The sequence below is a fragment of the Clarias gariepinus genome, chromosome 7 (assembly GCF_024256425.1).
Source record: "Clarias gariepinus isolate MV-2021 ecotype Netherlands chromosome 7, CGAR_prim_01v2, whole genome shotgun sequence".
NCBI classification, from domain to species: Eukaryota; Metazoa; Chordata; class Actinopteri; order Siluriformes; family Clariidae; genus Clarias; species Clarias gariepinus.
The window spans coordinates 18,094,987-18,107,409 of record NC_071106.1 but is presented as its reverse complement, the minus strand read 5'-3'; the positions used below and the strand labels follow the sequence as shown (position 1 = coordinate 18,107,409).

General features: G+C 34.9%; 1 protein-coding gene across 2 annotated transcripts in view; it reads right to left on the bottom strand.

Moving 5' to 3' along the window:
* Positions 1-1,099: 1,099 nt before the first annotated feature.
* Positions 1,100-12,423, bottom strand: part of nlrc5 (NLR family, CARD domain containing 5) — a 28,291-nt gene continuing 16,967 nt past the window's right edge. For both annotated transcript variants that reach the window (XM_053500362.1, XM_053500361.1), the window contains exons 28-44: positions 9,093-9,143; positions 8,825-8,875; positions 8,584-8,667; positions 8,401-8,484; positions 8,167-8,241; positions 7,992-8,075; positions 7,701-7,787; positions 7,244-7,327; positions 7,054-7,140; positions 3,786-3,869; positions 3,416-3,499; positions 3,190-3,273; positions 2,969-3,052; positions 2,727-2,804; positions 2,545-2,628; positions 2,363-2,446; positions 1,100-2,263 (exon numbers count right to left, since the gene is read on the bottom strand). In XM_053500362.1, coding sequence (XP_053356337.1) covers positions 2,191-2,263; positions 2,363-2,446; positions 2,545-2,628; positions 2,727-2,804; positions 2,969-3,052; positions 3,190-3,273; positions 3,416-3,499; positions 3,786-3,869; positions 7,054-7,140; positions 7,244-7,327; positions 7,701-7,787; positions 7,992-8,075; positions 8,167-8,241; positions 8,401-8,484; positions 8,584-8,667; positions 8,825-8,875; positions 9,093-9,143 — 1,342 coding nt within the window. In that variant the 3' untranslated portion in view covers positions 1,100-2,190. The remainder of the gene's footprint in view (positions 2,264-2,362; positions 2,447-2,544; positions 2,629-2,726; positions 2,805-2,968; positions 3,053-3,189; positions 3,274-3,415; positions 3,500-3,785; positions 3,870-7,053; positions 7,141-7,243; positions 7,328-7,700; positions 7,788-7,991; positions 8,076-8,166; positions 8,242-8,400; positions 8,485-8,583; positions 8,668-8,824; positions 8,876-9,092; positions 9,144-12,423) is intronic.

Below are 12,423 nucleotides of genomic sequence, written 5' to 3'. Positions count from 1 at the left end.
AGCCTCCATATTGGCTCTAATCAGAGGTGCTGTTACCTGATGGTCTCCATGAGGGCCACTCAACATTTCAACACTTAGCACTACTCAACATTTTAGCATTTGTGACTGTGTTTGTGAAGACCCAGCTAAGGATGATTTTTTTTTTTTTGATAAATGAACAAAAAGACTTTGGCTGGGTTTTCACACTCTGAGTCACATTTGTGCTTCAATAATAACTTGCACAAAATATTCCCATCAGTTTACAATACTTCTTGCTTATTCTTCTCAAAAATGCAAAAATCGAGTTATCAAAATCTGTACCACTAATTAGTTAAATATTTAAATAGTGACCTGTAAATTGGACAGGTTATTTTTTTCTTTTTAAAGGTGTTTAAAATTCTAAAACTTTCTTTGTATTTCTATTTTAAAATTTAAACAATCACATTTTTTCAATGTGGTCAGAATTTCAGCTTTTATTGAATGTGTATACAAGATGGCAGTAATATTAAATTGATACAGGGTCAGATGACATTTGCGCACAAAAGCATATAGCTCTCTGGTTAACTTTTTGTTGAAGAATTCATCAACAAAAAAAGAGACACACATTTAAGTTTAACGTAAGGAGTGACATAGCAAAATGAATTGTAGGGAATTGTGGCGGATGAAGTCTAAATGTCTTTTACAAAAAGGTATAAGTAACTTAATAAGACCAAAAATAAATGCCATAAAATGTTTTAAAACAAAGTGGCACAGATGATTTACCTGGGTGCCAAATCGTTTTGTTTAGTTAATTTATTATTTTAGCTTGAGCTGCTTAGCAGTGGGGATTTAGCAAAATTAGCATTAGAAAGTCTTTAGTCCCCATGGCTAATTTTTTTAGCTGTTAAACAACAAGTAGAACTCTATTGGATAGTTGCAAAATTATAATAGAGGTGAAAGATTCAGCAGTAGGTTTAAGGTAGGTTGCAAGGCCTCTGTAGATTGTACAAAGTTGGCAACTAATTCTGCTTTGCGGCAATGAAAATTGCTAAAAGCGCTATACAAATAAAATTTAATTGAATTGAATTGAATTTGCCTCGGTAACAAGCACAGTGAAAAAAATAAGTCTCATTGGTTGGAGTCTGATTATTCCAAAGCTTTATTGACAAGGACACATCAACATTCATCAAATCTAACAAAAACATTTTACTTATCTATAGTGCTATCAAATGTAAAAGATAATGGTATAAAATTCACACATTTTATGCTTCTATTTTGGCAATTAAAATCTTATGATTTTTCTCCACTGGACTATAATTACTTCATGGTTATTTGCTAGTTAATCATTTATATATATTTTTTCCCTATGTAGGTAGAGTATACCGTACCGTAGTCAGCCTTCCGAATGACTAATTTTTACATACTAAATTAAGCCACTTCTTATTTTCAGTGTTTTTTTTATCACATACCAAACAGCACACCATCATTCAGTTGTGCATCAGTGTCTAGTAAGGTTTAATTTTTCCAGTGCAATTCTTCAGATATTTAAGTATAAATATACAGAAATAAATACGAGATCTGCAGGAGAACACAACAAGGAGAAGTCTAGGACAGGTCAATGGAAGGACATTAATTAGCCTTTTGATTTTTGTGATAAGTTTTAAATTTGCTTTATTAGTGTGAAAATCATATAAGCTCCCAGCCATTCTGCATGTTCATAGCTATACTGGATATTAAAAATATTATGATGAGTATGGAAGACTGTAATTTTAAAAAGTTAACCAGATCATAAAGCAAATGCAGCATAGGAATAATCTATATATATATTTTTTTTTATGGGAACTAGAGAACTCTAATTTGGTAAACATGCAATGTGTGCTTAAAAATAACCCTAAGAACAGCACAGAACTGAGAATTATTATGTTTTTGGACATGCAGAACAAGGCTTTCAAGTGTATTTCTTACAATCTTTTGAGGTGTAAAAAAAACATGGATTATTCACATCACTTCCATAAACCTCAGACTCCTAGACGACTAAATGAACTGTGACATTGTAGAGTTATTGTTATTGATATAGTGAGGTAATGTGTTCTCCAAATGAATGTAAACAGAATACCTCAATATTTTATATGCTATAAATATGAACAGAAATATACATATTAAAAAAAGAAAGAAAAAAAAAGGAAATTATATTTAAAGGATAATAAAGATGGTGATCCATTGTGCGTTAGATTAGGTTGATGAGAAATTCAACCTCTCGTCCTTGAAAATTGGGTCATCCTTTTGAATGGGATTCCGCCAAAGCCTTTCAAAACAGAGATCAGACATAATAAAATTAATTTTAAGAGATATATGTATTATTTAATAATATAATACTGACTAGTCATGGTAATTTTCAAATTACCTGATTACTTCAATCCAAGGACAAAGCTGCAAACATATAGCAAGGCTTTTGGCTCCTGATGTGTTGATATTATTGGACTCCAGACTACAATAAAAAAAAAATAGATCCATCATTTGTGTGCTGCTTAAAACTAGATCCTTATATGCAACTGTTTAATGTGCTTTAATAGTCTTAGCACTTACTCGAGTCTTTTCAGTTTACTGCATTGTGGAAGAACTTGAGCAAGTTTTAGAACCACATCATTTTCACATTCATTCCATGCCAAGCTAGACGAAAATATGCAACACAACAGTAAATGTGAATTAGGGTAAAAAAAAAAAAGGAATTTAAATAAGATTACAGTATAAAGCATTGTCAAACATACCTGACGTCCTCTAAAGACGTGCAGTGTTCTAGGCAAGATGCAACATTAACCAAGTCTGAGGTTTCAATGGCGGTTAAGCTGCACAAGAAACATTTCATAACATTTCATACAAAATTATAACGGAAATGAGTAATTGTTTCAAAATTGAATATACACTATTTCAACAAGTCAACAAATGAACTATTAAGTAAGAGCTTTGAAGTATTTATGCAAGTCATAGGAAAGAGTGCATAGCATCTTACTGTAGTTTTTTTAATGCCTTCAGGTTGACCAGCCCTGTACAGAGACTTGAACACCCTTCTGAACCTATCGGGTTCTCAGAGAGACTTGGGAAAATCAGAAAAGAAACTGAATGATTAGAAGACACACTTATATAGCAATTAGTCCATTTAGATATTTAAATATCTAAAAAATAGCGGTGTTCTTAAATCCCTATTAAACATATTTTTAGATGAGGACTTACTCCAACTCAAAGAGCTCAGAGAAAGATGGAAGAACCTGACCCAGTACAGCTGCAAAACTGTGTCCAAGTTTGTTCTTGGAAAGACTAAACATAAACAATATAAAGTTCCAACAGAATTTCACTTTTTAAGCTGATTTCAGCATACTCTATGGATGTGTTACATACTGCAAATGTTATGTCAAAGACTATTAAATAGTGTGTGTTCTTTTTTCTCTTGTTGTTTTACCATATTTGTTGCAGTGCTTTGCAGTGTGCCAGTGCTTTCACCAACATCTCTCCAGCATGGTCACTCACACAGTTCCCTGAAAGACTATAAGAAAGAGGTGATCACTGAGCATGCCATATGAATAAAACAACTAGTGGCCCGACCTCTAACAATGATTTAAAAAAAATGGAAAACAAAGGTACAACATATTGTGTAGGAAAGAAATAAGGATCAGGATAAAAGTAACACCACAGTGTGTCGACTTTTATTACTTCCACTAGAGATCACTATATCATCAGTACTGTATTACTGTACATTAATCAGAGAACCTCAATAAAAAAAAAAACTTCGAATTATGAGTCCATGAAAGTCATTCCGAATGACTACTTACTTTATTGTTTTCAGTTTTGTTAGATTAGGGATGTGTTTCACAAGCTCCTCAATCCCTCGATCACCCATTCTCAACTCGAACAACCTAGTTAAACAAATAAACAAACAAACTTAAATAAAATAAACCTTAAATAAAGTCTCTTATAGAGATCCATATGGTATTTTACCTGAGCATGAATTGTAAAATCAAAGACATTAGAGTAATTTTACTGCTTTATTGTTCATTATGTTCACTGTGCTTGCTGATATTGGGAGAGCCACAACCACACACACACACACACACACACACACACACACACACGCACACATAATGAGGGTGTCAAAAGCTCTCTGCTTTATTCACAGAACAAAGAATATAGGTCTCTGGCCAACACCCGAAGTAAACACAGAGTAAAGAGTGATTACTTTAGCAGCAATAATACTAATACTAATACTACTGCTTCCATGGGATTTAAGGGGTTACCTCAAGGGGTAAGCAGCAGCCAGGAGCTACTTATCATCACCTCTTGATTAACTGATCATCAATTGAAGACAAGTTTTGGGAGTTTGCTAGCCTATAACGTTAAGGTTTGTGTTAACACAATGCCAATCTTCTCAGGAGTGGATGTCTTAGTACAGTCACCCCAAGGACAGGCCTACTCAGAGAAATAATAGTATTTAAAAAAAACAACAACCTACATCTCATCCTAGTTGAACAAATGAACTGATATGTTAAAAGCTAAAGTCCATGAGAACACAATTAGAAGGAGACTGAACAAAACGGCATCTGAATAGAACACAAGACTTCTGGAGAAATGTTCTATCTACAGATGAGACCAAATGGAGTTGGTTGGTCTTAATGCCCCGCACATATTTGGCGAAAACCATTTCAACAAAAACACCTCATACCCACTGTCAGGCACAGCAGTGAAGGGAAGGGGGTTTGTGCTTGTTTTGCAGTCACAGGACCTGGGCACCTTAACGTCATTAATTTGATCATGAACTTCTTTGTATATATTAATGTTCTAGACACATAGAGGTAAATGTGAGGCAAATTTTAAGAATACAGTTAAACCTTGGCTTTCGAGCATAATTTATTCCAGAAGTGTGCTTGTATATTAAAATATTGAATTTCCCCATAGGAAACAATGTAAACGCCAATGATTCATTTCACAGCCCAAAATGTTAATATAAAAATGATTTATACAAAATATAAAGTAAAAATAAAGCAAATTAACCTGCACCTTAACTTTGACAAGAAGTGCTGGTGTGAGATGAGAGAAGAAGAGGAAGAGGGGGAGGGCTACTGTGTAGGACGGTGTTCACACATGCAAACGCATACACACACTAACGGAATCACTGCTTTTTGAAAGAGAGTAAGAGACTGGAATCTTTAACAAGGAACCTCTCTAACGACACTTGCTTTTGCTTATTTTAAGGATTTCTCGGAAATGTGACATAGCATTGTTGTTAAACAGATTCATCTCCCGCCTTTTTCTTCATGTTGCAGTACAGTTACTAAAGAACAGTCACTACACTTGGACAAAAAAAAGCTTTACGTGGACACGCACACACATGGTCATGATGTTTTAGTAAACAGTACACACGTGCACAGATGTTGACTGGACGAGTAATGCACACACGCTGGGAACAAGCATAGGAGACAATTACCCACAATCCTGCAGCGTGAAAGAGAGAGAACCACCATTGACTCATTTGTGATCACGTGATGCTCAGCAGACAAAGTGTACTGTATATGTACTACAATACACGTATTTCAAGACCTCACCGATTTATTAAGTTAAAAATGTATTAAAAACTTTTGCTCGTCTTGCCTAGACCAAGTTACTCGCAATTCACGGTTTCACTGTACTAAAGATCATTATGTATCATCAATAGGGGTGTTATTTTTATCTATTTTTATATAAAGTGCTGTATTATTTATTTGATCTATATTAATATAAGCATTTATATAAAAATAAAAAAATTGTTGAAAAAAAAAGTGCTGTGTTATTTTTTCTTTTCTATTTTGAACCTAGAGCAAGAGCTCCCAATTTCATTGTGCTATTACTGTATACTATATATAAAAGTGCAATGACTATAACGTGTTATCTTTTCTTATCTTACTTATCAGGTGTTTTCAACAACTGGCACTACACTCACAGTTTATGCGCCCAAGCGGAGGAAGACCGTCTGCATCCTCAGCACCATGCACAACATAGTTGAGATTGGAGATAACAGAAAAAGGAAGCACTTATGTAAATATATATTTTTCTATTAGTGGTAGTAGTTTTTATGCTGGGAGAAGCCTACGTGGAGATAAATGAGTGGAATTTACATACCATTTGTCTTCAATATGCCTCTTCTATGCTTTTCTTTTTATTCTATTTTATTGTGTTTTCTTATTGTGTCAATTTGTTGGGCAGTCGTGCAATACATTTCACTTCATGCCGTACCATGTATGTATGTGAACGTGACAAATAAAATTTGAATTTAAATTTATAGTGTATGTTTTTTGTTTAAGAAACTTTGGAATCTTTGAAAAAAAATTTCTACACCAATTGTACCTATGGTATGGCCCCTTGCATATTGCTCCTAGATAACTGTGATCCCTGATTGTAAATTCAATAGCACCTTGTACGTCGCTCTGTAAGTAATTGCCACATTTACAGAACAAAGGCAACTGTTCACACGTGATTAAGGATATTAGGTAAAAACAACCAGGCCAAATGGCCCATCTCTGGTAGAGCTAGGGGGATAGGGCCAAATGGCCCCTCTCTGGTAGTTCTAGTGTTAAAGGGGACCTTGATTTTTTGGTAAATAAATATCTCAGAAATTCTACGGATTAGAAGAGGCATTATTGCCCAAGAAAGCAAAGGAATCTGTGTTCCCCAACATCAACATTTTTTACATGAAAAATGTGATTGAACATTTTTCTGCCACGTCCCAGTGTTTCAAATTCACCATAACTCTGGCAAAGATAAAGTAGTTGGAGTAGATAAATGAACTATGTCTTCAGCCTATAGATCTATAAGTCTTACAGCATTTTTTTCTGTTTCCATCTTGAAATTTTAGAGGAGAAAAAGTTTGTAAAAAAGAAAGTAATGCAAAAACGTGCAGTATATCGATCACACACTACAAAAACTGACACATTACGAGGTAAAAACTCAAGATCCACTTTATAAGGAAGAAGTAAAAAATATCTTTAGCATAAACTTATTTTTTTTCATGATTATAGATTGATATAGGAAAATCTGAATTAATTGAGTTAAAAAGTAATTTAAACTTACTCTAACACTTCCAGCTCAATCAGTGTTTGCAGACTAGCCAGCACACACAGAATCCCACTGCTGTCCTTTGATGTCATATTCTTCAAACTAAAAAGTAAGCCCAATATACAATAATGTTATGTTAGAATCCATTTTGTTAGAAGTAAAACTGATCAATGGATTGAAAAGGATTTGCAACATTTAAAACTACCTGATATTTTTAAGTGACACCATTGTCTGAAGGCCATGTGCAAAGCAAGCTGCACTTTCTTCATCCAGTTCTAAAGACTCCAGCCTTTAGAGAGAGATAACACCACGGTGAATAACATTTAACACTCATAAAGCAAGAGTAGCGATGATTACACTTTAGACCTTAGCTTTTTTTAACTACTATTTTGTTTCTGTTTCTGCACAAACCCACAGTTACAGACAAATCATGAAGACACTCTGATATACTGAAATATTGTGTGTTGTGTTTTATGTGTTGCAGTTAAATATAATAAATCATCCTACATCTAGAACTGTTCATTGATACAAGTTTTCGCAATGACAGTAGACATTTCACAGCTACAACAGTGAACGTCCCCTGTTTATAAAAATGTACACACTAAGAATTAAAGTGTATAAAACTGTAAATGGTGATGAGCTTGGATGCAGAGGTTACTTACCGAATTTCTTCCAGAGAGCGGCACTGGACCAGACCACGGACCAAATCACGACCTCCAGCAGCTGTGCAATTCAAGCACTGCAAGAGACTACAGAGGGAGACAGAGAGATTGAATACAAGAATTCAATAAACCTTTTTTTTTATTTTTTTTTTTTACAAAGGACCTGACTGAATAAGTCAGGACTTGTTTCACAGAATTTTTTGGAAATACCCAAATTTTTGAAGACAGGTAACCAATATAATATTGTTCCAGAAAGTACTAATGATAGTTATGAATCACTACAGTACATACCTGAGCGATCGCATTCTTGTCAAGGCCTGAAGAGCGTTTCCCAGTACTGCAGCTCCACTGTCTTTGATTACATGATTGGACAAACTAGAAGAAAACATTTTAGAAATGTATATATATACATAGATAAGGCATTAAGGATATGGAGATAATTTTATTAAAGCATTGAAAAAAAGACCTCAGCTTTTCCAGGTGCTTTTGTGTATGCTGTAATGCAATTACTACTGCTTCGGTGTCTCCTGTGGAATTAAGACTACGGAAACATACAACAGAAAAAACAAACGACATACTTGACACAAAAGTTCAAAGCTTCTAGTGGAATGTCATGGATTCTAAAGTTGAATAATGAATGAGCAACAATTTATAACATGCTGATTTAAAATTTTAACTTAAAAAATTTCAAATTTGTCACCTGAGGGTCTTTAGATTGTCCAGCAAGGGAAGAACTGAAGAGAGAAACTTTGCCCCATCTGCTCCCATCATCAGCTGAGAGAACCTTGATAACAACAACAACAAGAACAATAATAACACTATGAGAGAAGTTTTTATTACACAGATACTGAAGTGTGGAGAACTTAGTCTACTGTTAACATACTGTAACTCTTGCAGAGAAGGACACTTCTGGACAGTAGACTTCAGTGAGGATAAATGCAGCCCCTTCACTTCACAGTCATCAAAGCTGATTTAAAAAGAAGGATCATACAGTCAGAATGGAAAAAGTGTAGGAATATATTTACTTATGGCCTGAAATTAAGTACTTTTTTTACATTAGACACATTTATCATAGAGTACAGAATAGGTGACTTAGATAATCATCTAGATATAAAACACCACACCTTATTGAGTCCACAGCAATCTGGGGAAAATTCCCATTTTCTTGAAGGACTCTGAAGTAAAAAGTGCAGCATTTAAAGTTATTGTGCATATTTACTGGGTTATGAAAAAATAAACAGGAGAATGTATGAATTTCATAGTGGTAACCCACCACCGTGTCACGCATTCTTTCATAAAGTCTAATAACAGCACATCTCATTGTGATTTATTCATTAAAACACACACACACACACTTTCTTGCATTTAGAAGCAGAAGTTTTTGCAACTTACACGGCAGAGTTGAGGCTTTCAACAGAAAGGTTAAGGCATGATTTTTCAACTCTGCAAGAACATAGAATTAATTGTGTTAGGTCAAATATAACTTAAAAAGGGCATCATTACCTGTATCTTTAATACAATTGATTATATAATTACATAAAGAACAACAACTACTGCCCATTGTGATTGTGATATTGTCTTATTTGGTGCAAGAAACTATATTTCATGAAGGTTTTAAACAATCAAAAACTACTAAAATATCAGATAAACATTTAAATGTCATGCAAATTGTGTTGTTTAATCCCTTGAAATGCAAGGAGCACAGATCTGTGCCAGCAACACAAAATAGGTCGATGGCGATAAAAAATCCGGAATATTGGAGCCGGAATATATGCTATTTAATTGCCAGTGTATCATTTACATTTTTTTGTAGACACACAAAATACTAATGCAAATATTATTATATTTAACTGATTTTGATCAAATCATAAAATCAAGCTTTCTAGTTTTTATAAAATATATGACAAGGATATCACTTATACTGATACTGATACTCACTTATTCAAAGAAATCCTCACACATCACTCCCATCCTACACAAACTACATTGGCTACCTGTTTGCTCCCGCATTCAATACAAGATTCTCCTTATCACCTTCAAAGCAGTCCATGGTCTTGCCCCCCCCCTTATATTTCGGATCTTATTCATACTTACTCCCCTGTTCGCACACTCCTATCGGCAGATGATAGTCTACTGTTCATTTCTCGCCATAGACTAGCATCATTTGGAGAACGAGCATTTAGTATTTCTGCCCATACACTCTGGAATTCTATGTGTAAACATTTTTGTTATTGTAAAGCGACCTTGAGTCTCCTGAAAGGCGCTATATAAAATAAACATATTATTATTATTAATATTAAGGAAAAAATATAATAAAAAGAAATAACAGCGCAACATAAACTGTTAGCACACAGCTGATCTGAGCCTTTCTCTGGGCTCCTCTGAGACAAAAAAATAAACTTTTTTTCTCTATGACAAATTCTTTGATCATCTGTCAGAGCTTCTGCATAAAAAAAATATTGCATTAGTGCCAGTAGTTAAGCAGCACATTAGGAAAAAAATGCCATCTAAATACACTGTTGTTTGCAGCTGTGTTTTTGTCTTTTTATTGCTATCTTCCAGATTTAATATATTGTTTTATCTTCTTCAAATAATCAATTTTTATTACTCACTCTCAGTGTGTTATAATTTGTGTCCTAAAAAAGTTCAGCCCAGAGCAGCTGAAAGTAGAACTACACATCACCTCATATGAATCTGTATGGTATAGTGCTTAACTACACCAAAACATTTTATCTCTAACCAATCACAGATGAGACCAAATTCTTGCAACCAACCATAAAGCAGAAGGTAAAATTTGGAGGCAAATGGTATTACATCATGCTGCTCCTTTTGATGCTAAAAAGAGCCCAGTGCTGTACTTAAATACAGTACTTTACTTAAAAACATAAATATCTTTTGATGCGGCAGATTTAATCTCACAGCTCTACAAGCATGCCGGGCAGGTCAGTATATATAACATTGACTCCATTATACATTATTAGATACTTTATCAAACAAATAAGTAAAAGTTAATTTAAATAGTAGATGATATACACGGCCTGGCCAAAAAAAGACACACACTCTAATATTTCTTTAGATCGCCTTTTGCTTTGATTAAAGCCACACTAACGCTTTGTTACATTTATGCAATATCACAATGTTTGTCCAGAGTCATGTTAGTTTCTCTCCAAGATCTTGGATTGATAAAGTCTTTTCCAGCACATCCCAAAGAATCATAACGGGGTTAAGATCTAGACTCCCTGAACCACTCCCTGAACCACTCTTTCAGTTACACAGCTGTTTCCTCCTAATCCCTTGAGTTCTATTAACATTGTGCATGTGGAAATGCTCTTACTTTTACTTTTAAACATAGCCGTGAGTTCTACTGTTTTTTAGTTTTTTAATGATTTGACTTTGCTAAGTGTTTAAGTGATCTCTCTACACACTTATTTAGGATGTGTTTCTGACCCTTTCGTCCTCAAAGATCATGCTTCGCCACAATCCTTTTAGATTTTAATAATGAGTTTTATAGTTTCTAACCCAATTTTAGTAGTTTGAGCAATCTCCTTAGTTGCTTTCTTTGTTTGATGCAGACCAATACTTTGACCCTTCTGAAACAGAATAACATCTTTGCCACAGAAAATGTCTTCTAATATGGTTTGTTTAAGAAATGAGAAGCTACTCATTGCAAAACTCATTGACTCATTCATCGTCTATATACAGTAGGTCACAGGGGGCCTCTAGTCTATCCCAGGAGACTTAGGGCACGAGGCGGGGTCGCCATGCACTGTCGCCTTGCACCTCCAGGGTTCGGGGTTGATTCCTGTCTCTGTGTGCATGGAGTTTGTATGTTCTTCCCGTGCTTGGTAGTTTTCCTCCAACGATCCAAGACCTGCATATTAGGCTTATTAGAGTTCCCGAATTGCCCGTAGTGTGCGAGTATGTCTATGTGTGTGTGCCCTGCGATGGATTGGCACCACGTCCAGGGTTTACCCTGCCTCATGCCCTAAATCTCCTAGGAAAGGCTCCATGTTCCCTGCAACTACAGGATAAAGTGGTATAGACAACGAGTGAGAGAGTTTGTCCCGAAAAAAACAGGTGATGTAGACTTTTGCACAGTACTCTTTATGCACACATATTCTATATCTAGTGAGTTAATTGATAATTATTTGGCTTAGAGCATAAATTAAAATAAATAATTATGCAAACTATTTAAAGGTATGAAGATATGTCCATAGTAAATAATTTAATGCCCCTTTAATACAAAGGAAAATTATATGAAAGACATAAATGAGACAGAAATGTGCAAGCAGCAAAGGACTATAAGCTCTACCTCCGTATGGCACTGTGACATTAATAAATGCATGTGTGTAATTGTGTATACTTATACAGTATATAAACGGCATGATGGTTTACTGGCACCCTCGGTTTGGTGGGTCTGAGTCTCACCTGCTGTGTGTGTGTGCAGTTTGCAGCAGTTAGGATTTCCAAATTGCCCACAGAGTGCGATTGGGTGTGTGACTGTGTGTGCTTGTGGCCTGTGGTCAAAGTTTCCTTGGTTAGACTCCAGGCCCCCATGACCCTATACAGGATAAGTGGCATGGAGGATGTATGGATGTTTATAGTATATGGATGTCGTACAGGTGCCAACGGGTACATGTAAAGGATTCAACTGGTGTAACTTCACATACACTTCACAATTATATTTTTGAGTATTCATTTACAATAATGTAAATGTTTGTTT